General features: G+C 42.9%; 1 protein-coding gene and 1 pseudogene across 3 annotated transcripts; both read left to right on the plus strand.

Annotated features, from left to right (window-relative positions):
* The first annotated feature begins 75 nt into the window (after positions 1–75).
* NDUFAF5 (NADH:ubiquinone oxidoreductase complex assembly factor 5) lies at positions 76–27,879 on the plus strand. Of its 3 annotated transcripts, XM_043883268.1 has the most exons (11): positions 77–358; positions 2,670–2,710; positions 7,849–7,912; positions 11,146–11,193; positions 12,520–12,623; positions 13,283–13,322; positions 17,161–17,358; positions 20,736–20,796; positions 27,088–27,171; positions 27,511–27,593; positions 27,764–27,879. In XM_043883268.1, exons 1-11 carry the CDS (start codon positions 134–136, stop codon positions 27,854–27,856), a joined length of 1,041 nt encoding a protein of 346 aa, XP_043739203.1. In that variant the 5' UTR covers positions 77–133; the 3' UTR covers positions 27,857–27,879. The 3 variants fall into 3 exon arrangements, with proteins under 3 accessions (XP_043739204.1, XP_043739203.1, XP_043739205.1); XM_043883269.1 differs by lacking the exons at positions 27,088–27,171; positions 27,511–27,593; positions 27,764–27,879 and adding an exon at positions 24,716–24,745 and having other exon boundaries at positions 76–358; XM_043883270.1 differs by lacking the exons at positions 77–358; positions 2,670–2,710; positions 7,849–7,912; positions 11,146–11,193; positions 13,283–13,322 and having other exon boundaries at positions 12,521–12,623.
* LOC122681314 lies at positions 2,913–4,409 on the plus strand (annotated as a pseudogene).

Below are 27,879 nucleotides of genomic sequence, written 5' to 3' on the forward strand. Positions count from 1 at the left end.
CACACCACCGTGATGGCACGCGAACTGGGCCAAACTTCCTCCGCTTTCCCTCCGCGAAGTGCTCTGGCGTCTTTGCCTTAGTTTCGGCGCATGCGCTCGATAACGGAGCCGGCTTGGGGTGTAGGAGGTGGAGATGGCTCTGCTCACCCCGCTTCGGTTCTCGTGGCGGCAGTTGCCGGCGGCCGGGGTCCCCGTGAAGAACTTCGGCCTCAGGACGGTGGCCTCTGGCGCCTCTTTCCCGAGTGGTGGTGGCTCGCCCAAAGCCTTCAACATCTTCGATCGGGATTTGAAGAGGAAGCAAAAGAACTGGGCGGCCCGGCAGCCGGAGCCGATGAAGTTCGACTACTTGAAGGAGGAGGTGAGTCTGCGAGACGGCGCGGAGGGTGGTTCAGCGCCTCGACTTCGGGTCCCGGAGCTCCGGCCAGGACCCGAACGCCGCCACCTCGCCGTGTGACCTTGAGCGGCCGCCCTGCCTGTCTGGGCCTTTGCTGTAATCGCGCAGGGGCCGGGCGCCGGTGTTTGCAAGGTGCGATTCATTCATTCATTTATTCATGCCCTTGGCAGATAGTATTAATACTTGAGTTACAGGTATACCTGGGGCAAAGCAAGACCGCTGCCCTCAAGAGATTTCATTCTTGTGAGAGACGAGACAGTAAACAGAAAAGGTAATTTCAACTAATGAAGTAAGGCCAGGTAGTGAAGTGAAGTCGTAAAGTGACTGCGCTGATCGGGGGCAGACGACGAGACAAGACTTTAATCAAACTGGGGTCTGGGGGATGTCGGGGAAGCCTTGCAGGTAAAGGGAAAGAGGAACCCAGAGGCCCTGAAGCCTTTGGGCCTTGTCAAGGCCTCCAGGAAAGCTTCAGTGGGAGGTAAGGGAGTGTCCAGGTCAGGAGGGCCTTAATGGGTAAGAACTTTGGATTTTCTCTCTCTCAGCTGTACATTCCATGTGGTAATTTCTGGCCACATGCAGCTTTTGATATGTCCCTTTAAGATGTGCAGTAAGTGTAAAGTACAGTGGGTTTCAGTGAATTAATATGAAAAAAGGATGTAAAATATTTCCTTAATATATTTTTATATTAATTACACATTGAAACTCTATTTTGATGTTTTGGGTGAAGATCAACTTGTTTCCTCTTTTTAAAATGGCTACTAGAAAACCTTTGGAGAAGGGCATGGCAATCCACTTGCCTGGAGAATTCCATGGACAGAGGAGCCTGGTGAGCTACAGTCCATGGGGTCACAAAGAGCCAGACACGACTAACACTTTCAAACACTTTCGCTAGAAAATCTGAAGTTGCTCATGTGGCTCTGATTGTTTTTCTATTGGCCAACATGGCTCTAGAGTCTAGAGGAATGGGAGGCTGTTGAATGGTTTTCAGCAGTGAAGTGATGGGATCTGGTTCATCTTTTAGGAAAATTCATTAAGATGAGTTAAGATCTCTGATTTGTCTGTGCTGATTTGAGAGACCTCCTCCTCTTTACCCAGGTGGACTAGGGACTTGAGCCGGTTTCTACTCTCTGGACAGGCAGCACAGAGCTCAGGCCTATGTAAGCACTTCTTCAGGGATAGACCAAAATTGAAATCAAGTGTGATGAGCTCTTTGAAGCCATTGCAGCCAACACTTTCTGAGCTCCTACTTTGGGCAGAACCCTGTGCAGGTCCTGGCAGATCAGATGATTGACTCTGTTCTCAGGGTGACACATATAAATATTTAGAAGATGTGAGTTTCCAGACACTCTTTTCCAGGAAAGGCACCTGGATTACAGCTTGACGGAGGCCTCACCATTGTTTAGGACTAGAATAAATGAGACAAAGTATATGAGAGTCTGTTAAAATAATAAAAGGTTTTCATATCAGTAGTGATGCACAAAGTGGACTCCTCTGGGAGTCCACTCCCACTTCCTCCCCGCCTCACTTCCCAAAGAAAATACACATATATTCTGTTCTGAACTTTCAAGTCCTAGTAGAGACTCTGCAATGTTTACAAGGGGATGAGTGGAATGTGGGGAATATTAGTTTCCCACATCTTTATTCCTGCTGCATGAACCTAGCCCAGCAAAAGCCTTATGACCTCTTTTAAACTGGATTGGGATTGAGGAGGTTTCTTTAGGTGTGGCAGACTTCTAATTTGCAGATGTTGCTCAGAAAACCTATTTATCCATTTAGGAGTTCCACAAAATTTGTTAATAGTTACCAAATAATTAGTTTTTGTTAAATGATCACTTATACATTGACCCGTAATAATCCCCAGCTAACTAATTTTTCACTTTCACGTATCTCACACTAATATCTGTGGATGATATGCTTGTTATGTTTCTGTTGCTTTTTTTTTTTTAATTAGGGTATCCTGTTGCTTTTTGTCTTTGCACTCTTGCAGCACATAAACTATAAAGTTATAGATATACAGAATTTAGTCTTCTTTCCTTAAGTTGACTTCTGAGGTAATTAACTCAATGTGTTTCCTTGGTTATTTTTATTTATGATGTTCCTATTCAGAATTTTAAAAGTTGCTGAGGTCAAATTAAAAAAGGGATAAAGGGAACTCAACATGTTGAAATATAAGTAGCCTATGGATTGTTGATTACTGGGGAAAGTGTTAACTTCTCTGTTAGACATACTCATCTTTACTTTTGTACATCATTCATTGCCTCTTGTCATCTGTCAGGTTGGAAGTCGGATCGCAGATCGAGTGTATGACATAGCCAGGTAAGTGATGACTGTCATAATAAAATACAATCAATTTCCCTGGTGGCTCAAATGGTAAAGAATCTGCCTACAGTGAGGGAGAGCGGGGTTGGATCCCTGGGTTGGGAAGATCCCCTGGAGGAGGGCATGGCAACCCTCTCCAGTATTCTTGCCTGGAAAATCTCACGGACAGAGGAGCCTGGCGGGTTGCAGTCCATGGGGTCACAAAGAGTCCGACATGACCAAGCGACTAACACTTTCACTTTCAACACAACTTTTGGAGACTTAAAAAGTTAAATGCTTTCACTTTCACAGGTAGCAGAAACCCCAGTTACATAGTGGCTTTGCTCTAGAATTGCTCTGTGATATTAGCAAATCACTTTTTGTGCTTTTCTTTATGAAAGATATCCATTAAATTAGACCAATATGAGATGAATTTATTACATTTGTCTATTTTTAAAAAGGGAAATTTTGCTCTTTTGTTCGTCTGAGGGGAGGGCCGTTGGCAGGGGCCTGCGGTACGCCGCTTCAGTGAGGGGGCTTGACAGTGGTCACCTGGCTTGTTGCTTTTCTGGTCGCCACTCCCCAGCTGGCTGGACAAGACCCACCAGTAGCGTGGCACTGATTCCTCTCGGGCTTGTGGGCGCTGCTCTGAGCAGCATCATCCTTTATACCAGAAAGCTGGCGGACACTATGGTGAAAAAACAAAAGAAGAAGAAAGTGGAGGAGGTGCTAGAAGAAGAGGAGGAAGAGTACGTGGTGGAGAACGTCCTAGACCGCCGAGTGGTGAAGGGCACAGTGGAGTACCTGCTGAAGGGGAAGGGGTCCTCAGGTGAGGATAACACATGGGAACCAGAAGAGAACCTGGATTGCCCTGACCTCATTGCTGAGTTTCTGCAGTCACAGAAAACAGCACACGAGACAGATAAATCAGAGGGAGGCAAGCGCAAAGCTGATTCTGATTCGGAAGATACGGGGGAGGAGAGCAAACCAAAGAAGAAAGAAGAGTCAGAAAAGCCATGAAGCTTTGCCCGGGGTTTGGAACCAGAGCGGATTATTGGAGCTACGGACTCCAGTGGAGAACTCATGTTCCTAATGGAATGGAAGAACTCTGATGAGGCTGACCTGCTTCCTGCCGAGGAAGCCAATGTCAAGTCCCCACAGGTTGTCATATCCTTCTATGAGGAAAGGCTGACGTGGCATTCTTACCCCTCAGAGGATGATGACAAAAAAGATGATGAAAATTAACTTTCTTGAATACCAGCCCCTGTCACAGCTGACTGTGGGTTTCAAGTGGGGAAAGGAGGAGTTCTACTCATCTTGACACCATAAAGGTGGCTTGAGAAGATGTCCTTTGAAGAGCCAGTATAGTTTCTGTGCCCTACAGCAGCCCAAGTGCTTTAAAGCCGTTCCATGCTGTATAGTTTGCACACCCATCCCGGTGGAGGGGAAGGAGGGTCAGTGTTTCAAGGCAACCTGTTCCGAACTTTGCTTAAAAAAAAAAAAAAAAGCAAAGGGCCCTCTATGAAGGACAAAATGCAGAATGGGATGTGGGAGAGCAAGAGATACTGTAAATCTTCAAAGAGCATCTCCACAACCCACACAGCCTTCTTCCCGATAGTGTTAACTCTGCATTTTTACAGCGTAGCATGTGTGTAGTTTTTGGCTATTACTGGTGTATTATTTGGGGTGGGTGGGGTGGGGTGGGAAAGAAGGGAGATGGGTTGGGATCATTTTTGTTAAAATTTGGGGAAATGGTGAAACAAAAGAACAAACAACTAATGATGATTGGGTTCTGTGTCTAGAATATTGTATCCTTTCAAAAAATGTCATTGGCAACCTAAATGAGGACTGTGAGAGACTGTTTAAAAGCTGTGAATGCCTGAAACTTAGAAGCCAAGGTATTCCCTGCCTGAGCTCAATGCTATTCCCAACAAAGGACTAAGAAGCTACCAAAGTTGCCATTTGGGGGATGGAAACTGGTTGAGGAGGAAAAGTCTTGTTGGAGTGTATACACAGGCAGATCATTCTGTCTCAGAGGCGCTACTTATGAAACTGACAAGAAGACCCTTTCTTTTCCTGTTGTGAAGTTACCAATATCAGCTTCTCCATCCAAGCCACTGGTGAAGTATTTAGGGAAGGGCAGAGAGTGGTATAGGAGGTAAGTGAGTAGGGAAAGACAAGAGCTGGTGCTCATAGGGTGGAAAACTCTTGGAGCCTCTGTTTTTTGAACTTTGAAACCATTGGTGGCAGGGTTCAGTCACTGACAGCACAAGTTCAAGAGTTGAATGATTTCAAAAGCCCTGGTCTCAGGAGGAGATTTAATTTTCATACTGGGGCAGTGGTTCACTTTAAAACAAAACAAATTTTTTAATCCTAAGAATTAACTAAAATCCAAAACGCTGTCTTGAGTCATGAGATCCATCAGTTGTTGACATGGTCTTGACCCGCATCTAGAACTCCATTGTAATTTTTAGGCGTGTGATAGGTTTTTGTGGAAACTTGTTTAAATGTAAACTTCATATCAACACTGTCAGTTTTTTGTCTTAATAAAACTATATAGATTTATTAAAAAAAATAAAAATAAAAAGGGAAATTTTGTAAAATTGCAAACTCTTGCTCTCATATTTTAGATATATTCCTGGCTACTTGAAAGAGTCATGGGGTGAATCAGTTTCATAAAATTAAAGAAAATTCTTCATTGTTGCAAAAACCACCTTAATTTAATCTGCTTCATTAGTTTCATTATTTAAAAAATCTGAAAAGTAGCTAATTCTTTATGGTGTAGTCATTCATTTGTCTGGAGAAGGCAATGGCACCCCACTCTGGTACTCTTGCCTAGAAAATCCCGTGGACGGAGGCTGCAGTCCATGGGATCTCGAAGAGTCGGACACGACTGAGCGACTTCACTTTCACTTTTCACTTTCATGCATTGGAGAAGGAAATGGCAACCCACTCCAGTGTTCTTGCCTGGAGAATCCCAGGGACGGGGGAGCCTGGTGGGCTGCCATCTATGGGGTTGCACAGAGTCGGACACGACTAAAGTGACTTAGCAGCAGCAGCATTCATTTGTCTGGATTTTAGGTCATTTGCGATTTAATAAATGAAACATTAAACTTTCCAAATCAGATTGAATTTTGTAATCTTTCTCTGTCATAATACTCAGCAAAACACAAGTCTGTGGAGAGGACTGTGATTGCAGCTAAAAAAGCATGTCTTAAAATAACAGTTAACTCTTTGGAATTAAATTATTAAAAATATCAATCTAAAATGTCTTACACTGATCTATTATTAGCAAGAATAGCTTATTGTCAATGCTGATCTTATGTTCAGATTTTAAAACTAACACAGAAGATTATTAAATGTCTTATTTGTGCTTTCTGAGGCTCACTTAATACTGTTAGAACCCATGATAATAATATTAGTAACTCCTAACTAACTGTTGTTGAACATTTGTACTGTGCTAAATACTTTACATGCTGGATAAAATTCTCATACCAGCTGCATTTTATAGATGGGGAAACTGAGATCCAGCAAGATTAAATCTCTTGTCTGTGGTCACAGAGCCAGTAAATTGCAAGCCTAGAATTCTAACTCATGTCTTTGTGATTGCAAAGGCTGTATGCTCTCCAAGGCCACACTGCCTCTGTTCAGTCAAGACACAGGGCATTAGGTATATTAGACGTTCTCTCGCCAGTGGTTCTCCAGCTGTGTACTGGTGTTCTATACTTGTGACATAGGTTTTTAACAGAAATTGCAAAGGGACTCTCCATTCCAATAGGAAAAGTTTTATTAGTGCATGAAGTTTCTGTAAAAATTGTCACAAATTTTTCATAAACCTATGATCCACAATTGGATGTGTAAAGTGATTTAGTATGAGATGGTATGTTTGGAGGAGACAGCATAGCATAGTGGATAAGAGTTCTGGTCAGGCTTCTTTCCGACTGAATTCAAGTCTGACTGCTGCTTATTAGCTGAATGACCTTGGACTGACATACTTAACTGTACACTTAGCCCACGGCTTTGAACCTGATAAGATTTCCGTAAAAGTTAGCTGTTATTTAGTTGATGGTTTGTTTGGGTTTTAGTTTATCGTGTTATATTTCATAGTATTTTACATAGTAATTTCTAAGTTGTCTGCTGCCTCAACAAATTTGAGAAATAGGGATAAGTAGTAAGTTCTTGATAGGTATGCCACATATTTTCATGTTAATTGCATTAACTCTCTTCATTCTCTGTCTGAGTATATTATCAGGTTGAAGTTGTTGTTCAGTCGCTGAGTCGTGTCTGACTCTTTGCCACCCCATGGACTGCAGCACACCAGGCTTCCCTCTCTTCATCATCCTGGAGCTTGCTCAAACTCATGTCCCCTGAGTTAGAGATGCCACCCAACCACCTCATCCTCTATCATCATCTTCTCCCCCTGCCTTCAGTCTTTCCCAGCATCAGGGTCTTTTCTAATGAGTCAGCTCTTCACATTGGGTGGCCAAAGTATTGGAACTTCAGCTTCAGCATCAGTCCTTATAATGAATATTCAGGATTGATTTCCTTTAGGATTGACTGGTTTTATCTCCTTGCAGTCCAAGGGACTCTCAAGAGTCTTTCTCCAACACCACAGCTCAAAAGCATCAGTTCTTCAGCGTTCAGCCTTCTTAATGGTCCAATTCCTATATACATGACCACTGGAAAAAACCATAGCTTTGACTAGACAGACCTTTGTCAGCAAAGTAGTGTCTCTGCTTTTTAATACGCTGTCTACGTTTGTTATAGCTTTTCTTCCAAGGAGGAAGCATCTTTTAATTTCATGGCTGCAGTCACCATCTTCAGTGATTTTGGAGCCCAAGTCTGTCACTGTTTCCATTGTTTCCCCATCTGTTTAAGTACCTGCACTAAATCAGTTCTTCAGATCCATGTCGTGGAGCACCCTTGTGGAAAGCCATTCATTGTGAGGCCCTGGGAGTGGCTTGGCCAGACAGCCTTGCCATTGCCAGTGTGTTCTCTGATGGAGACGTCTGGTGAGGTGAGGGAGCAGGCAGATGATAGGACTTTGAAAGTTGTGTTCACGAGAATCTTTTTTCTTAAGAAAAATTTGTTTTTAGTAATTACTTTATGGGCTGTATTATTATAGACAAAGCATAACTCCTGTGTCTGTTTTTCAGAGATTTCCGTCTCGCTTTGGATGTTGGCTGTGGAAGAGGTTACATAGCAGAACACTTGAATAAGGTATATTTATTCAATGACTTAATTTACTTGGAGAAATAAAATTGGCCAATTTTGAGGAAAAGCTTTCTTAATTCAGTTTGTATCATATTTCGATTTTGATGACATCAGAATTGTTCATTTGGTTTTTTTTTAATTGCTTTTTTAAGTGATAGAATCAAAGGTTGTTTTATGTCTACTCCTGTGTTTTTTCTTAAATGAGTTTTTTCTTTGAATCCATTTTATACAGTGTTCCCACTGGTAGTTTCTCTAAGTCTATATATGATACATTGTGTGTTATTCCCACTTTGTTCAATTGTTTTTTATAAATCACAATAAAAATCACATTGACATTCATTTGGGACATGTGATTAAGCTTATTTTTTTAATCTATGGAAAGTATTTACTTCATCATTTGGTTGGACATTTTTGTGTGTGATTAAAAATAAATAGTCTTTATTAATGTCTATACTATTTTATTTTTCATTTTGTAATTCAGACCAAAAAACATTCATTAATTGTTTTAGCCTCTCTATATAGGACACTATGCTGGACACAGATCAAAGTGGGATTTCTATATCAAATCTACTTAAGAAACAGTGTACACTTGAGCCAAGATAGGGGAGGGGTATGTGATGAATCTCTGAAAATACTATAACTGATAATAATAAATGCCATGGAATTGGTGCAATGATTAAACTGCAACAGGAGTCAAGGGAAAGGAAAAATCAGTGGAGTTCATATGACCAGAGACTTCTGAAAGGCACAGAATCTGACCCGAGATTTGATAGAATCTGGATTGGTGCTCATAGCGACTGGAATTTAAGGCATGGCTGGAGGGAAGGCGGAAGTGGAAAGCTGTCGGCTGTGATCAGCGATGCTTAAGGAAGGTTAGTTTGGGGATGGTGTGCAGGAGGGATTGAAGAAGACAGAGTATAGAGAAATGGACCAATTAGAGGGCTGTGTCAAAGGCAAGTGTAGGCGTGAGAGAGAAAGGCCAGCCACCAATGTGGAGACAGCAGGATATAAAGGAAGGGATGTAGAGAAGACCTGGTAGAATCTACAGACCTTGGTGGAATAGGTAAGCTCTCTGGGGCCAGTGTATAAAAAGGAATCTTCCACACTTGTGTTTAGGGGTGGAGGAATGAGGAGGAGCTAGCAAAGATGCCTGGAAAAGTAAGATATGCTTGCATGCTAAGTTGCCTCAGGGTGTCTGACTCTTTATGACCTTACGGACTGTAGCCCGTCAGACTTCTCTGTCCGTGGGACTCTCCAGGCAGGAATACTGGAGTGGGTTGCCATGTCCACCTTCAGGGGATCTTCCCGACCCAGGGATCGAACCCACATCTCTTATATCTCCTGCATTGGCTGTTGAGTTCTTTACCACTCGCGCCACCTGGGAAGCCCAGTAAGATGGCAAGTGTCTTAAGACAGTGGCTTGTAAGACGAAGCAGAAATCCACTGAAGCCAGTTCGAATACTAGGACATTCATTGCGTAGAGGCTCTTGCACCCCTCAAGGATCTGGAAGCACAGCCAGGCCTCACAAGGGTGGGGACTTCGACACATCAGAGTGGAGGTCCTGTTCACGTACTGCACGGCTGGCTTCTCCCTCTGCCCGCCCCCCGCCCCGAGGTCTGTCCCTGGTGTCCTTCAGGCAGAGCATGAGATCGGAATGTGAGACCCGGATACTGAGTGTGCTGTGCCTGCCTCCTCCTGACTGGTGAGCACTGGCTGTTAGCATCTTTTCCCCACTCTGTGTTAGGGACATTGCTTCAACAGCTTCAAGTCAGCCATGGTGGGAGTTATACATTAGGGAGGCTGGCAAATGCTACAAAGCAGGGCCTGCCCAAAACCAGTTGTTACACATTTGCCAGCCTTCCCCTGAGGTCTACACGCTCCACCAAGTCTGGGAGCGGCCGCCCCATCTCCCAGTCTCTTAGTTGAAATTTTCAAGTGAGAGGCAAGCAGAGATGATCTGACCCACCTAATGTTCACCCCTCGCGCTGATGTGCTGGAGCTGGCTTTCGAGACAGACCATTGTGCACCTCTCTTCCCAGTGCCCCGCTGACAGCTTGTCTTGGTAGCATGAAACCCACCATTGTCGGGCTGGTTGCACTGTGGAAATCATCAGACCCTGCAGCTCTGGGCACTTTTTTTTTTTTTTTTTTTTTTTGAGGGCCATGGTTAAACACGTACCGCATACTAGTTTCCCTCTGCTCATCAGCAGCCTCCAGATAGTGGTGGGGTGTTGAGGTAAGGTAGCCTTTCCACGCTGTGGGCAGGCACCTTCTTCTCGAATTGGGTAGGGTGAAGTAGAGAGGACTGGCGTTTCTCACAGAGAAGGGAAAGCAGGGCAGGACAGTGCTGGGGGTTTCTAGGAGGTCGTCAGGAGTGCTGAGCCTCTCAGAGGTCAAGTGCAGTAGGACTGGGAACAGGGGGAACAGCGGCCGTAGCTGGTGGGTCGGTTATGAGTGATTTTTACGAAGCATGTGAATAGGGCAGTGAGGGTGGAAATAGATCACTGAGAATCTAGGGGCACTCCGCGAGAAGTAGTGCTGTGGCTTACAAACAGGACAGCCGTAAGAGGGGTGGAGGTGAGGAGAGTTTCCAAGATTGGGAAGCTTATTCCCATTGTAAGGTGAGGGAAGGAGAAGCAGGAGAGAGAGACTGAAGACTGGAGAGGTAGGGGAGGAAAGAGCAGGTTCCTGGGGAAGCGAGAGCACGGTGGAAAGTGGCCATCTCAGCGAGAAGTATCGTGGTGCCCTTTGCTTTGGGAGGGAGGAAAGGACGCGTGAAACAGAGGGGAGTGTAGCCACTGAGGCCGCCCAAGCATCTGTGTTTGTTAGGGCTTTCTTTACTCTTTGCAATCTCTTTGACTAACAACCAAAGGCAGGAAAACCATTCCAGATCTTCTGTCACAAGAATGAGGACTAGCTCTTAGCGTATTATGGAAAAGTTACCACGTAAAACCTGAACCCAGATTATTCACACCTATGTTCTCTATTTTATTAAATACTGTTAAATATATTACATATAGGGTTGGCTGCATAGATTTAATTCCATGTAACATAATATATGTTATTAAAAGTGTTTGTCTACCATACTAATTATATGCAGAAAAATACCCTTACAGAGCTGAAAATTAATCAAATTATCACTTTTTCCTTCAGCAGTTTCAACAGTTGTTTTATTTGTTACTGGGTTCTTTTGGTTGCCCGTCTTTTTGTATTATCTAATCAACTTTCTTGCATTGCAGGAAACTGTTGAAAAGTTTTTCCAAACAGACATTGCAGAAAATGCTTTGGTAGGTAGCTTTTCAATACTATTGATTTCTGATCACCTGGTTTGGTTTTTAGTTCTTTCCTTTTTATTTTTATTTCCTTCAGAATGAAGTGAGTTCTTTTTTTTTTTATTTTTTTTTCTGATTATACTACAAATGAAGAATTGAACAGTGTAGGAAATCTAGAGGGAAAGGAAAAATCACCATTAACCCCACCACTCAGAGATAACTGCGGGTGACATTTTCGTCTGTGTCTTTGTAGATAGACAGCTGTGTCCCCATCACAGCTCTGTGCAGACAGTGTTATGCTAACACGCCATGCTTTTGTATCAGTGATAGATGCACACACACACAGTATTCCAGTGTGGGAATATTCCATGCTTTATTTACTAAATTTCTAGCTTCTCAATAACCAGCACTGCGGTGAGCATCTTTATATCAAGCAACTTTCTGTGTTTGATTTATTTCTCTCCCTGGGAATACACTCCCAAGAGTGGAGTATATGGATCCATTGATGTTCACCTTTCAGTTTTTGATATCCATCTCTAGACTGCCCTTTGAAGACAGAACAACAGCTTTAAATGAAGGCCCTCCTTTCCTCCTCCTCGTTGGCAACACCAGGCCAGTTATTTTGTCTTTGTCAGTCTAATAGGTGGGAAGTAGAGTTTCGTCCTTTTTATTTGCATTTCTCCGATTGCTGAGAGCAACCAAACAGCTGTTGATATGTTTTGGCTGTGGGTATTTTTTAATCTGTGAATTTTGTCAGCAGTTTTGTGATGTGCCTGTCCCTTGCTCCTTTCTCTACCTGGCTGTTCTTATGCTAGGTGGTTTGTAAGAACTTGTCTTCTGGGATGTTCATTTTTCTTTGTGTATTTTGTAAATTTTTTCCCAAATATGTTATTTACATTGTTTATTGCTCTTTAGAAGTTTTTTACTGGTTTATCATTAAGCATATCGCTCTTTCCTCTTATAGTTTCTGGTTTTTGAGTCATGTTTACGTTGGCATTTTCATCTAAGAGTCTAAAGTGTGCTTTAGACTCGTACCATATTTTCCTTGTACTTTTTTGGCTTCGATTATTCCACTGAGACTTTCAGCTTTCTGAGGTTTGGTTTGGTGTGATGTGGTTATCCCATTTGTTTTTCCAAACAGCTAGCCATTTTTTCTGGCCAATCTTAAGTGCCATTTAAGATATATTTTTTTAGTGCTTTCTCTTTGGCTGCTTTTTTAATTTTTAAGAACTAGAAACTTTCAAGTAAATATAACATAACTTATGTTTAACAAACAATGATTGTGTTAATAATTAAGATGTTATATAAATGTGTTTTTGAACTTTTATTTTTAACCTTTAGAAAAATGCCTTAGAAACAGAAATTCCTACTGTCAGTGTTTTAGCTGATGAAGAATTTCTTCCCTTCAGAGAAAATACATTTGACCTGGTGGTTAGCAGTTTAAGGTTGGTAATCCATTTGTACTTTTAAAAATATATGTATGTTAAAAATAGATACACATGTGTGTGTGTGCCAAGTCGTTTCAGTCATGTCTGACTCTTCGCGACCCCATGGATGGTAGCCTGCTAGGCTCCTCTGTCCATGGGATTCTCTGGGCAAGAATACTGGAGTGGGTTGCCATGCCCTCTTCCAGGGGATCTTCTGACTCAGGGATCGAACCTGCATCTCTTCTGCATTGGCAGCTGGGTTCTTTACCACTAGTGCCGCCTGGGAAGCCCTCAAAATAGGTATATTATTCTCTAAAGTTATAAAGTAATATTAAAGGTTTCTCCTATAACAAAAGGAGGGTTATCCCCTAATATTTTTATTTTAAAACTTATATGAAAACAGCCAGTGAATTTTTTTTCTTAAGGAGTTTATTTTTTGGCCACTGAATTCAGGATCTTAGTTCCCTGAGCAGAGATTGAACCCGGGCCCCCTGCATTGGGAGCATAGAGCCTTAACCACTGGACTCTACCAGGGAAGTCCCAACAGTCAGTGAATTTTGACGTGCAGTTTCAAACATGCAAATTTACACCTTTTCTGTGGCTTGCTATATTAGTGATTCTTGTGCTAATTGACTATACAGATTAAGTTAAAACAGATATGTGTTTTCGTATTTTAGTTTGCACTGGGTGAATGACCTTCCTAGAGCACTTGGACAGGTAAGACACTTGGTGCTGTTTCTAATAGCCTGTGTTATTTTGTTTATTATTAGCAATTTTAGACGTGCCTATTTTTACACAGAAACTTAGAGATGGTTTCTGTTTCACATTTTTGACAATTGGAAATGGAAGTAAATCAAAAATTTATTATCTTCTGTGGGCTGGATACACTTGGTACCCTTTGGCGTGTTAGGAAGTATATGGGTGACTCCCCGCTCCCAGAGAATTCTATAAATGTAACGATGGAGATGTTACTAAAGTTTTCACAAATATTTAAAACTTATTCAAAATAGTATTGCTATCATAAGAAATTTTATGTGTGGCTTTCTTTTCTGCCTTAATTGTCTATAAATTTTTTGTGAGTAGGAACCCACTTGTACTTCGCCCATGCTTTATACTAAGACATTGCTGACAAATGTCTGTTGGTTGATATTTATCAGCAAACAGGTAAAGAAGGGGTGGGTAAAAAGCATTCTGTTCAGAGGAGAGAAGGCGATCACTGTGGCTTGGAGTGGCCTAGGAAAGCTTGGAGAGGAAGACATTTCTTGAACAAGGCCTCAAAGGACAGGTCATATTTGGAGTGGGCATGCATTCCAGGAAGGCAGGATCCTGGGATAGATGCGATATGTGAGCGACTGAGAAGCCCAAAAGGACAGAGAGGAAGCCTAGGGGAGGAGAGTTTAGTGCCAGGTGTAGAGGAGGGATATCGGGACCAACTTTAGAGGACTCAGTGACGGGGTAAGCAATTGAGAGTTTATTCTTTATGCAGTTCAGAACCACTAGCGCATTTTGAAGAGGAAAGTGACATGACTAAAAAGCTGGTAGGCAGGAGAATAACTACCATATCTTACGCAGGTACGGTTTGCCAGTCACTCTGCTCTGTTCCATGTATATGTGAAATAACTCTGCAAGGCAGCTTCATCTTGCTGATTAGAAAAATGATGCGGAAAGTCGGTTAAGCTGGAGAGAGACTGTGTCTGTGGTCCAGGCATGAAATAAACTGAACCCAGGTGGCAGCTGTTCAGTCGCTCAGTCGTGCCTGACTCTCTGCAACCCTGCAGACTGGAGATAAAAGGAAGAGAGGGGTCCTCAGGACTCTGCAAAGTAGGAATCAACAGTTTGGTGGCTGGTTAGAGCTGAAGATCGAAGAGAGGTCAGGAGTGAAAACTTGCCTTCAAGTTTTGAGTCTGGATGACTGGAGATAATTAGTAAGAGTAGGGGAAAAGAAAACCCACTCCAGTACTCTTGCCTGGAAAATCCTATGGATGGAGGAGCCTGGTAGGCTGCAGTCCATGGAGTCACTAGGAGTCGGACACGACTGAGTGACTTCACTTTCACTTTTCACTTTCATGCATTGGAGAGGGAAATGGCAACCCACTCCACTGTTCTTTCCTGGAGAATCCCAGCGACAGCAGAGCCTGGTGGGCTGCTGTCTATGGGATCGCACAGAGTCGGACACAAATGAAGTGACTTGGCAGCAGCAGGGGAAAGAATGGTAACGATCAGATAAAGGGACTAGAAGATGGTAATTAACAGAAATATAGCAGCTGGAAAGTGGAGTTGGTTTGAGAATATGTGTTCTGTGTATGTTGGATGCCGTGGGGAAGAGCAGCGGGTACGTTTGCCAAGAGACAAATGTCTATGGCACTGCCAGCCAAGAGATAAATATAGGATCCTGGGAAGCTGTCCAGGCTCAAGGTAGAGATTGGGAAGTCATTCTTGTGAAACCTACGGGAACTGATAAGCCCTCTGAGGTAGAAACAAACTGATCATTTTAGGTACTTTAGTTCTATGAGAGTTTGGTGCCAAGAGAAGGAAGTAACACTGAAGGGACTGAAGGAAAAAGATTTTTATAGTCAGTTTGCTTATACACTGTTTTATATAAAATTGCTTCATAATAATTTAAATATACATTCAAGATATATAGAGTAGCCTACCATGATGTGCTGGAAGAAGGACAAGCTGGAATCAAGATTGCTGGGAGAAATATCAATAACCTCAGATATGCAGATGACACCACCCTTACGGCAGAATGTGAAGAGGAACTAAAATGCCTCCTGATGAAAGTGAAAGAGGAGAGTGAAAAAGTTGGCTTAAAACTCAGCATTCAGAAAACTAAGATCATGGTATCTGGTCCCATCACTTCATGGGAAATAGATGGGGAAACGGTGGAAACAGTGTCAGACTTTATTTTTTGGGGCTCCAAAATCACTGCAGATGGTGATTGCAGCCATAAAATTAAAAGACGCTTACTCCTTGGAAGGAAAGTTATGACTAACCTAGATAGCATACTAAAAAGCAGAGACATTACTTTGCCAACAAAGGTCCGTCTAGTCAAGGCTGTGGTTTTTCCAGTGGTCATGTATGGATGTGAGAATTGGACTGTGAAGAAAGCTGAGTGCCGAAAAATTGATGCTTTTGAACAGTGGTGTTGAAGAAGACTCTTGAGAGTCCCTTGGACTGCAAGGAGATCCAACCAGTCCATCCTAAAGGAGATCAGTCCTGGGTGTTCATTGGAAGGACTGATGCTGAAGCTGAAACTCTAGTACTTTGGCCACCTCATGCGAAGAGTTGACTCATTTGTAAAGACCGTGATGCTGGGAGGGATTGGGGGCAGGAGGAGAAGGGGAAGACAGAGGATGAGATGGCTGGATGGCATCACCGACTCGATGGACATGGGTTTGAGTAGACTCCGGGAGTTGGTGATGGACAGGGAGGCCTGGTGTGCTGCGGTTCATGGGGTCGCAAAGAGTCGGACACGACTGAGCGACTGAACTGAACCATGATGTGGGTTCGGATTTACTTCAGAGTTCACCTTGCCCTATATGAAAGTAAAGTCAAAACTAGTTACAGACTGTAGTTCCAAGAGTCATTGAGTAAACATCTGTGATTCTGGAATTGTGTCGCTACTGTTTTGTTTAAGTTACCAATTAAAAATTGTTTTTGTTTTACAGCTGAAAAATAAGTTGGTTACTTCTCCTTAACTCTGGGTGTAACTAAATTAATTGATATGTTAATATTTAACTAAAATGTTACTGGGCATTTTAGTTGTGAATCATAATGGCTTCCCTATAAATCAGCCTTTTCTGCTTAATAAGCCACCTCAACTTCGTGTTTTAAAAAAGTAAGTCACGATTTTGTGAGTTAGGGATTTGGGCTGGACTTAGGAGACTCTTCTGGGTCTGGCTTGGTTCACCCGCATGTCTGACCTGGGGGTGGCTTGTCCCGGAGCTGTCAGATGGCTTCAGCTGGACTCCTGACTGATCCCTGCATCTCTTCTTGTCATCCTTCAGCAGGCCGGCTCAGGCTTGTTCACAGCGGGGCCCGAACATGGGGCTCCTGGAGAGCAGGCGGAAGCAGCAAGGCCATCGAGCCCACTGCCATGCTGTGACTTGCTCTGCATTCTTTGGGTCAGAGCAAGTCGTGGGGCTGGTCCAGATTCTCCTCATGGGGGCTGTTACAAAGTGACATGTCTAAGGGCACAGATGCAGGGAAGACAGTGATTTCTGTAACCTACCACACTTAAAAATCTTGTTCTTTCAGTATTTTACTGATGGAAAAAGTAAGTTTTATCTATTATTAGAAAATTTGAGCGCATATAATGTATTTTATAGATATTAACACTATCAGTGAATGTTTATCTGTCTTTACAATAATATCCTGCAGAGCTTTTCTGATAGTTGGTTGTCTTAAGTATTATTGATTAAATTATCTGGTTTTTAACTTGACAAAATAAGAATGGTAATCATGAAATATTGATCTAGATTCCATGTATTTATTCTTTTAACATTTTTGTGTCTGAAATTTTAAATCATGTTGTTGTTTATATTTATTACAGATTCATTATGTTTTGAAACCAGATGGAGTGTTCATTGGTGCAATGTTTGGAGGTGACACGCTCTTTGAACTCCGGTGTTCCTTACAGTTAGCGGAAACAGAAAGGGAAGGGGGCTTTTCTCCGCACGTCTCCCCTTTCACTGCAGTCAATGACTTAGGACATCTGCTTGGGAGAGCTGGCTTTAATACTCTGACTGTGGTAACTATCAAGAGAATCGAGTAACCCATTAAGCACACGGTTCAGAAATACTCTCTCTCTCTTTTTATCTTGATTGACACAAGGTAGGAATGTAAAATTTTTAGTATTTATTACCTAAATAAGTAACTCAAAAAGAGAAAGTACCTCAGTTAGCAGGGAGGCTATTTTCTAAGACATGCTTGTCCTTGAGCCCCTTACATCCAGAGTGGGTGTACCACGAGAGACAGAGCTTCCCCGACGGGGCAGAAGGAGGTATCAGGAGCGTTCACAGCACGGCCTCTCCCACCAGCTCTCAAGGAAAGTGGTGTCGTGTGAGGCGGAAGTGAGGGAATGTGCCTTCGTGAGGCCCAGGGTTAGATCAGGTTAGACAGGCTTAAAATTAAAATAGCTTTTTAAGGAGGTGTAGTGTGAGTATATGTCATAAAATCAGCCCACCAAAATGGCTTTCATGCCCATCCATGACAGAAAGCAAGGGGCACAGGCTAGCAGGGCCCCTGATGTTGGGAAGGGGCTGTGAGGGGAGGGGAGAGACACCAGACTAGGAGGCGGCACAGCCCCCGTGGCGTGATGCGAGGAGCTCGTGCCTGGTCAGACGGCTCGGTAGGAATATTAGAGGACTTAAAGGTTGTCGCCCGTGAGGAGAGAAATGAAACTTCTATCCTGAGTCATCAAAAGAAGGCTAAATTATGCTAACAACATGCAGTTTTCTAAGTTGTAAAGTGGGTTATGTGTTCTGGAAAGATTCCCATTGGTGCATGATCTTCTCTATAGTTTATAAAGTTAGAGGGTAATTTAATAATAAATTTATGCAAATTTGTTCCTGGAGACATATACATTGTCTCCAAAGTGCTATTTTAACATTGTATCCTGACTAATTTTCAAAAACTTCTATACAAAAAAGCTTTCATATAATCAATTATGCAGGTTTATGTTGCATATAACATTAGATATATTACTTTTATACTGCAATGGATTTTTATTTTTAAAGTGAAATCAAGTTAAATTAATATCATATAATTATATTTACATATATGACCCTCTTAATGAATTTTTTTTTTAATTAGTTGGCATTCTAACTGAAACTCATCTCCTTTTAGAATCATTTCCAGACTAGTATATTGGGAGAAAACTGTGAATATTATCCTCCATCTTGATTTGAATAAGACCTTTGACAAGGCTATTTTGGTACTCTTTTGATTGATAAGGAGATGGTGCTTTTAGTTGGTTTCATTGAAATGTTTTCACAGGATATTGTTTAATGGTAGGCATCAGCCTAGAATAAATTCTTTTTTTTTCATCTTAAAATCTCTTTTTAAAAATAGTTTCCCAATGTAGAAAAATATATAGAAGAAATGGACTATCCAGAGATGATCTTATTAAAAAGTGCATATACAAGTTAATCCATGCATGTGTTTAAAGGAAAAAGAAAAACACTCAGAGAGAGTAACACAGCGGGTCTAAAATGAGTGGAGGTCTCCTCCTGCCTTCTGACACCTCACCCCCTGCCGTCCCTCTCCACATGGATGCCTTTTGTCAACTGTCTTGTTTGTCCTTTCAGACATACTTCCTCACAGAGTGGAGTGCAGTTATATCGCTTAAACATACATATACAACAGTACATATACTCTTTTTCTTTTTTCTATATGCAGTCTTCTTTTTCCCCCTGTCAATAACATGGAGATCTTCCACTACAAACATATACCTACCACATTCTTTTTTGACAGCTATATAGTATTTCAGGCTTCCCTTGTGGCTCAGCTGGTAAAGAATCTGCCTGCAATGTGGGAGACCTGGATTTGATCCCTGGATTAGGAAGATCCCCTGGAGAAGGGAAAGGCTACCCACTCCAGTATTCTGGCCTGGAGAATTCCATGGACTGTAAAGTCCTTGGGGTCGCAAAGTGTCGGACACAACTGAGCAACTTTCACTTTCACTTTTTGTCTAGTATTTCATTGAATAGGTACACTTTATTTAACCTTTTCTCTGTTAATGGACATTTAGATTGTTTCCAGTTTGTTTTTTATATTCTTTCAAACAATGTTGCCATGAATTTTCTTTTACACATAATCTCGGCAGGTCTGTCAAATTGCTGAGTCAAAGAATATGCATTTCAGATTTTGACACATAAAATTACTGTCTATAAGGTAGCATTAATTGACATGCCTCATCAACAGAATATGTTAATTTCCTGCTTCTAAGTAATTTTATGTCTCTAATGTTAAAAAAAAATGGTAGCTGATCATTTTGTTTTACGTTTCTTTAGGAATTAAAATGGATATTTTTGATAACTGTTCTTTAGGGTTTTGTACTTGATTCTGTGCAACATTAAGTCCAAAATTGAACAATTATTAGATAAAGCTAAGACCACAAAAAGATCTGGATGCTTCAAAAGTAGTGCCAATAAAATAAAGTTTGAGATACGTGCAGCATTTTGATAGCACAGTTAGGGGAGAAAAGGAAGTGTCGTATATTCAGGGTTAGTTTCCATTGTTGACAGACTCCTACATCTGAGTGGCTAACACACAGTTTTTATCAATCCCAGCCATTCTACTTGGGCAGCTCATGTCCATTCTGTAGTTGTGCCATAGGGGCCTTGTGTCCCCTAAGGTCACTGACCCAGACGTGCCCTGGAAAAGGCTCCCTAGCTGTTTATTACCTGCCTCCACCTCACTTCTCTTTTGCCAGAAGAAAGATGTGGGGCTGCGAAATGTCCAGGAGTACCTGGGTATTTGGGGAGCATCAGTGCTCTCTGCCGCTGTCCCAACGGTGAACTCCTGCATCGAACTTCAGAAAGAGCGGGACACCATTGCTCACCAGGTCACTCAAGAAATAAACTTTGTGTGTCCAGCTGTGAGTCCATTCCTGAACTAGTCCTTGCAATGCTGCTGCAGCACTGGGAGTAGGATGGAAGCATCTTGGGAGGTGACCCTATTTGACTCTGGGTGTCACATTTAGAGAGAGAGAGATTAATATAGACTATGTAGAGAAAAACAAAGTTGGCATGTGTAAGGATCTACAGATTTTGTCTAGAAGCCTAACCCTTCCCCTAAAAAGTTATAGTGTCCTGGAAGACTTTTCAAAGACTGGAAGAAAAGGGTAGTTTACAGGGTACAGAACAGACTTTATTTGTGTGAATCCCAAGGAGAGAATGAGAGGCAGTCGATGGCATTATAGGATGGTTACTGTTATAATGGCAAGCATTTACCCTGCAATTTGAAATCTTTGTAAATCAAGTGTAAGCGAGATAATACCTGCGAAGAGGATCGCAAAGATTCCTGCTTACTGTGAGAGATTGGTCTGGGGAATTTCTGCAACTTCTCTAATCTAGATTCCTGGTAATGAATGCCAAATGAAGATTCTGCTTTCTTTTTAAATAGGACACTGATGAAATTCAAGTTAACTATCCTGGGATGTTTGAGTTGATGGAAGATTTACAAGGTAAGACACTTTAAGGAATTTTTAGGCCCCTTTTGAGAGTCATATTTTGCGAGCTGACTATGGCAGGCACTGGGGCCAAGCCCTGGAGATACGCTGGGTAAGGAAAAAGTGGACTGTCTTGATGAGTTTTTAATACAAGCTGGGTGCAGCCGACCTGAGGCAGCGGCCACAAAGATAAATGTTAAACTAGACTTGTGGTAGGTGCTGTGCAGTAGGGGCACTTGGTGACTGCCCACGAAAGGCTGCAGGACTTCCCTGAAGGAGCGTGTGAGGATGGCGGGACACCTCAGTGACTTTCTTGAGCAGCGCTTGGCAGCTCGGATCCAGGCACAAGAAAGCAAGTGTTGGCTTGCTGAAGGACTGGGGGTTACCAGAGGGTTAAGTGGGCTAGGTCCCGATCTGGCAGAGTCAGTGAAGTCCTGTCTGAGGAACCGATGTCTGTGCCCTCAAAAATGAAGTGAGGCCACTGGGCAAAGCAGGAAGAGCAACATGTGCAAAGGCCCTGTTGCAGGAAAGAACATGCAAGAACTGAAAGAGGGGCATTTTGGCCAGAATATAGGGAGTAAAAAGAGAGGACTGAAAAAAAAAAAAAAGAGAGGACTGATTAAATTGGCAGGATAACGGGGGCCTTGTAGCCTTTGTTAAGATGTGTGTCTTTTTCTTAAAATGCCCCGTGAGATATTTTATTGGGGGAGGGGTCATGATGTCAGATTTGTATTTTTTAAGTGGATTGGCAGATAAATGAGTAGGGAGATGTTGCTGTGAAGCTTCCTGAGAAATGACGGTGCTTTGGACTCAGGTGGTGACGGTAGAGATGCTGAGAAGTGAATGGATTCGATTCAGGAGACGTTTAGGAGATAAACGTGATAGTTCCTGCTGATGCATTACATGTGGGCTGATAAGGAGAGAGGCGTTTCAAACATGGCACTGAGTTTCTAGCTCTGACAGGCAGACAGATGGTACCCTTCATTGATAGAGAAACAGTGGAAGACTGTTGAATTCACGCCTGGGCATGTTGGGTTGGAAATGCTTCTGAAATCCCTGCGATGAGACATCAGGCAGGTGGTTGAATGTGTATGTGTAGCTAAGAGGAGGCAAGTGGACCAGGTAAACGTTGCAAGTCACTGTGAATAGCTGGTATTAGAAGCAGTTGCTTGAAGCGAGAAGAGAAAGTGGCCTGGTCCGGAGCCTTTAGGAACCTAACGTGCAGTGACTGCGTCAGAAGAGGATGAGCCTGCAGACACTGAGAATGTGTAGCTAGCAGGGTGCTAGGGAGAAACAGCAGAAAGGGATCGTATTACCTAGACTAAGAGACCCTAAAGAGTTAAAGAAAGTGTCAAACGCTGCTGGAAGCATGGTGTGGACTGAAAGGAAAGCCCGCTGACGGAGGATGAGGAAGCTTCGGTGACCGCGGGGAGCGCTCTGCTGTCCACGTGGGCGTGGTGGGAGAGGCGGAGGGAAGGGGATAGGTTGACACGTGTGGAGGGGGGTGGTTCGGGCAGCATGCATCTGTCTTCTCAAGAAACTTGATTATTCGAAGAAGAGGGGAGAGAGGGCAAAGTTTCAGGTGTGAGTTGGGGAGAGGAATGGGAGATGGGGTGAAGTTTTTTTATGTTTCGTCTCAAGACTTGCATTTATTGAACAGTTGATTAGAAGAACCTAAGTGCTTCCATAGAAGAGGTGACTCTAGAAGAGACAGAGAGGACAATTAATCAGGTCAGGTACCCGAGAAGGTGGAAGGGGGTGAGATAAAAGGGGACAGGCCCACATGGAAGGGAAGAGGGACAGTGCAGTGGTCATGGGTGTTTGGTTTGATAGCAGTAGGTCCCCATCTGATGCATCGATGCTTTCCATCAAGCAGAGTGTAAAGTCGTATACTGAGATTCAAAGGGTCAGAGGTTTGCCAATGAGTAGAGATTTGATATAGTCACTGTAGAGAATAGGAAGGTGAATGGATCAGAGAGAGTTATCAAGTTTGAAGGGCGCATTTGAAGTTGGTCGAATGCATCTGTGACTTTCTCTGACAATAGCTGGCAGCCGGGGACCTGGTACAAACGGAGCCATATCAGTCTGGTTTGGGTCTTTACTAATTGAGAGTAACAAGAAGACAAAGGCAAAAGAGAATTCCAAGAGTGTAACCGAGGTCATAGGGCAGAAATCTAAGCTGGAAGAAAAAGGAAGTAGTTAAAAAAAAGAAGGGGGAGGAGGAGCTGATGGACTGGGAGAAAGTAGAGGAGGTCAGAGGATGATCGTAGTTGAAATACATGAAGACGCTTGAAGGAAGGAGGATATGGTCAGAAAATGGGATGTTTGGACTGGTGATTTTAGAAGTGAAGCAGTTACAAGTGCTGACTCGTCCAGGACACATTACAGGTGTGATGGCAGAGGTGGCGTGATGGAGAATCCCGCTGGTGGTAAGGAGACTCAGAAGTCTTAGAGGCCCTGGTACTTGCCAGTTATTAACCTTGGAGTCCTCCAGGGTGGTGGCACCACCTGGGGTACAGAGGGAAGCTGAGCCAGGTGCCAGACCCTTCGCTGAATCAGAGGAGGGCCTGGGAGCCTGATGTCCGACAGCAGGAATGGGAGAGGGTCTGGGTCTTCATGGAGCATAGGCATTTGCCGAGGTGTTCAGTAAAATGCACCAATTGTAACTGTACAGATGCCTGTATTGTCAAGTATTATATAAACCACGGACTAGTACCTTTTCAGCCCCTCGAAGATTGCTTCATGCCCCTTTCCAGTTGATAACCCCTCCCCTTCCCTCCCCCTGATGGTTTTAGTCATATATTTTGAGGAACTGTTGCATAATATTCACCTTTAAGCGGCTTTGCCAGTGTTTCTCTTTACTGTAAAGCCTTTTACACAAATCATGTCTTTCAGTCTTTAATGTTTCTTATTCTTAAGAGGATTAAGAGGAATTATCTAAAGATAACTTGTGAAAATAATATTTATCAAAGTTGATAGAAACATTACCTGGTTGATTTTATATTCGTTCACTCACTGTTTATTGAGCATCTACCATGTGCAGCCAACTGAGCCAGTGTTGAAATAACAGTTTCTGATCATAGGGAACGTATGCTTTAGTAGAGAAAGAGACACACAGAGATAGACATGTGCTATTAACTGTAAAGTGGGATAATTCTTTTTACAAAGTGCAGGGAGAAACACAGAGAAAAGTCCCTAAGTCTGCTTAGGGAATCAGGGATGCTTCTGCAGAAGAGGCAGCACCTAAGCTAAAATGAGTTCATGATAGAAGGAAGGGGTGGGTGCCCCTCTGGGGGTCGGGCCTTGCATTCCAGGCCAAGAGAGAGGCCTGTGTAAAATCATGGAGACTCCAGAGGGGACTCTCAGCCTCCACTTTCCTAACTGGGAAACTGCATCTTAATTCAGCATTGCTCAAATATGTAGAATGGGAGGCTGATGGGAAGTGACATAGGTGAGTCCAGCAGAGGCTTTTCTAGACTTTATTAGGGGAGTGCTGCAGTCTGTTGGGAGAATTTTGTGCTGAGGAGGGACAGTCAGATTGATGTGTGAGCAAGCTCACCCTCCAGCATCATTTATGAGGCCTATCTGTGAGGAAGGGGAGACCGGCTAGCATGGCTAACCCCTCCTGTGTGGCATGAGGAGACTGGGCACAGAGAAGTGACTAGCCCAAGGTGAGGTGCTTGCTTAAGTGCTCGAGCCGCATCCTGAGATGTCGGCCACTGTCCCCTGGAGAGCCCCGAGGCAGCTGGCGTGGGAGGAAGGGCAGTCGAGGGGCGAGTGCTGGAGGGGGCGCTCGGCAACTCCCAGGGGTGCTGCTCTGCCGAGCGGAAGACGGTGCTACCGCCCCGTGGGTTTTCGGCATGTTACATCACGTTACACTTTTTTCTTGGCGGTGGTGCTGTTTCTCATTTAAGCTGCTATTATTAATTCACAGAAGAAAGTCCAGAACATTGACCTAATTTTGCAAAACAAGTTGCGTATCCGCCAAGGAACACATGAGAAGTTTTGGAGGCTTTCACAGTAGTTTTAAGGTAAGTTCAGTTGTTATTTTTTTTAGACAATACTCAGTATTGTTCCTAGTAAACCATAATATATTAGACCTTTTTTTAAATAAGCAATTGAACTTGACCTTAAAAACACTTTGAGAGTCTTAAACAGTTACCTGTTTCCCAAATCCTTCTGTTATCCCAAAGCCCAGAGCCAGTCAGAAGACCCCAGATGTGTTTCCTGGGTAGTCTCCAGGAAAGGTCTACCAGGCTGTGTTATAAAGGTGTTAAAACTTGAGTTTAATAGAGCTAAAATGACTTTGCCCCAGGTTATTTAAGGGCCACAGCTGGAATTATGATCCCAAAGTCTAGACTTCGTGTGCCACATGACACTGCTTCTCTAGAGAGAAGATTCTCATGTGAGGGAAGGGTAGGTGTCCCCAGCAACAGTAACACATTAGTGTCTTTGAGTTTCTGTATCAGAAAGCATCGTGCCTAATAATCTTAATTAGTATGTCCTTATACCAGTTCTTTGCACTTCCCAGGTGGCGCTAGTGGTCAAGAAGCCACCTGCCAATGCAGGAGACGTAAGAGACATGGGTTCAATCTCTGTCTGGGTCGGGAAGATCCCCTGGAGGAGGGAATGGCTACCCACTCCAGTGTTCTTGCCTGGAGAATCCCCGTGGACAGAGGAGCCTGGCGGGCTACAGTCCGTAGGGTCACAAAGGGGTCGGGCACGACGAAGCGACTTAGCACGGCACAATACCAGTTATTTAGAAGGCATTTAGAATTTCTGGTGCGTTAAGTACTTCCGTTAAAATAATTAAACCTTTTTTTTCACTGGTGTGGCCTCTTACTGTGTCAGTCGTAGCAGACGGGAAGTTAAGGAGAAGGGAAAGCTCCACAGCACCATTGACTGTCAGCAGCAATGATCCTTCCAGCACCGGTCCCAGTATGCCTCTGGTCTCTTGTTGCGGTTGATGGTCATTATGTGGGAGAATTTTTTTATATTGGATTGTGTCATGGGTTAAAATGTTAGTGTTGGGAGCCTTTAGAGATCATCTAGCCTGGCTACCTTGAGGCCCCAGAGCGATGGGTCTAAGGTCATCTAGCTACTTCATGACCGCAAGAATAAGATCCACCCTCTTCTTCATAGTGATTCCTCTATTAATGCTAGTTTGTACACTATGTCTCTTGTTCTTAATGAATTGGGACTGTTTTACTCACAGGATATGGGACATGGCTTTTAGTATCAGAGTTTCATTATTTTAGGGAATAATAAGGACATCTAGGGATTGGAGAAAGCCAACAGATTTACTCATTCCATCTAATCTGTTGATTGTTTTTCATAAGGCCATTGGAAACCTGGGAAACTATTACTTTTAAACAACTAAAGAACATTGACATTGGGAATTTTATTGGTATCTCTTCTGAAAGTAGAAAAACAAAACTAAGAAAATGCTTTTTGATCATATAATATATAGAGAATAAATGTAAAGGGTTTTTAATTTTGATTCTTTTAATTTTGCAAGCTAGTTTAAAATGTGGGCTTTAAAAGTAATTTCATTTGTATGCATTAAAAATATTAAATATATAACATTAAATTTTAGTGAACAAGAAGAGAACATAATCCTCACTTTTAGCTATCAATTTGAAGGAAAGAAATCTAAAAATAAGTGTTAAAACATTAAGAAAAGTGCCCCTGAAGAGAATGCACATAATTGTTTCCTAATCTGGGATCAGTAAAATGTTGTAAAATCTGAAAACACGTTTTGGTACGACTTGAGTCTTCAGGCTTCCTTGGTAGCTCAGCTGGTTGGTAAAGAATCCACCTGCAATGCAGGAGACCCCAGTTCAATGAGTCTTCAAACCCTCTTCCAGGTTTCACGTTCATACTTAACATTTATGGCTTAGAAGGAGTGAGGTGTTGCACCAATGTCCTGTCCTCCTTCAAAGAGCCGCTGAAAAGGGCGTGAAACGTGGCATCACTAGAGAGACCCTTGCCGGCTCCTGATGACCCACCCGGGGGGCTTGTGGCCTTGCTTTGGCCCAGCTGGCTTACCATAGTCCATTGCTGCCACATAGAGTGTGCTTATGGGGCTTGCCTCCTGAAATTTGACTTGTCTCACTACCCAGAAGCTTCAAGTAGCTTTGTCTGAGGGTCACTAACTATGATCTGAGAGCAAAATGAGGTTATTTATCTTACATGACTGTCAGAGATGAGGGACAGGTATTCCGCTGGATGAGAGAAGATTAAATCTGTGCTATTGAGCGGCTCAGGTATTTGCTGAATCATCTCAAACCTCTAGTGTGTTTTTAGGGATGGGTGAGAGTAACTGTGCTTGGAACAGAAAGGCCCTCCTGCACCGAGACACGATGCTGGCAGCTGCCGCGGTGTACCAAGGTAAGGAGGCCGCCCGTCCTCCCAGCCGGGCCTCGCTGACCTGCCCGTGCCGGTCATCTCTATCCCCTAAAATCGCACTGCTCTTTGTAAGGCACCTTCAGACTTCTTGTCCTTCTCTCAAACACAGATCCTGTGGCTGTGTATCCTTTTCCCCCAAGGCCCTATTTCTTTACTGTCAGCTTCTCAGTGTTAAGGACTTTTTCACAAGAGCCTTTCTCAGAATCCCATGAGTATTCTAATGGTCATTTCTCTTTTGGAGAACATACTTTTTTGGAACAGATTTTTTTTTTCCCCCTACTTGCATTTTTTTCAGACTTTAACCATGATTTGTTTTTATAGAAATGTACAGAAATGAGGATGGTTCTGTGCCTGCCACATATCAGATCTATTACATGATAGGATGGAAATACCATGATTCACAGGTATTATTATTAATAGTGATCACTTTTCTTCCTGGGTTGATGTTTCCATTTTCTTTTTATTTATTTACTTAGGGTGGGGGATTTTTTTTTTTTATATAAGATAGCATTAAAGGGTTTAATTAGAGCTATAGATATTTATTCATAATGTCCTTCATGTTTATTATTTTCAGGCGAGACCAGCTGAAAGAGGTTCAGCAACTGTATCATTTGGAGAGCTTGGAAAAATAAATGATCTTATGTCACAGGGGAAGAAGTCACAATAAATATTTTATTCAATGTTAATGTA

The sequence above is a fragment of the Cervus elaphus genome, chromosome 23, assembly GCF_910594005.1.
Source record: "Cervus elaphus chromosome 23, mCerEla1.1, whole genome shotgun sequence".
Lineage (NCBI taxonomy): Eukaryota > Metazoa > Chordata > Mammalia > Artiodactyla > Cervidae > Cervus > Cervus elaphus.

What these genes read in the sequence shown, in the direction of transcription:
- NDUFAF5 (XM_043883268.1), top strand. Translation starts at nt 134, where the DNA reads ATGGCTCTGCTCACCCCGCTTCGGTTCTCGTGGCGGCAGTTGCCGGCG. An exon ending in CGAGTGTATGACATAGCCAG is followed by an intron (nt 2,711 to 7,848) that starts GTAAGTGATGAC and finishes TCTGTTTTTCAG; the next exon opens with AGATTTCCGTCTCGCTTTGG. An exon ending in TTCCTAGAGCACTTGGACAG is followed by an intron (nt 13,323 to 17,160) that starts GTAAGACACTTG and finishes TATTTATTACAG; the next exon opens with ATTCATTATGTTTTGAAACC.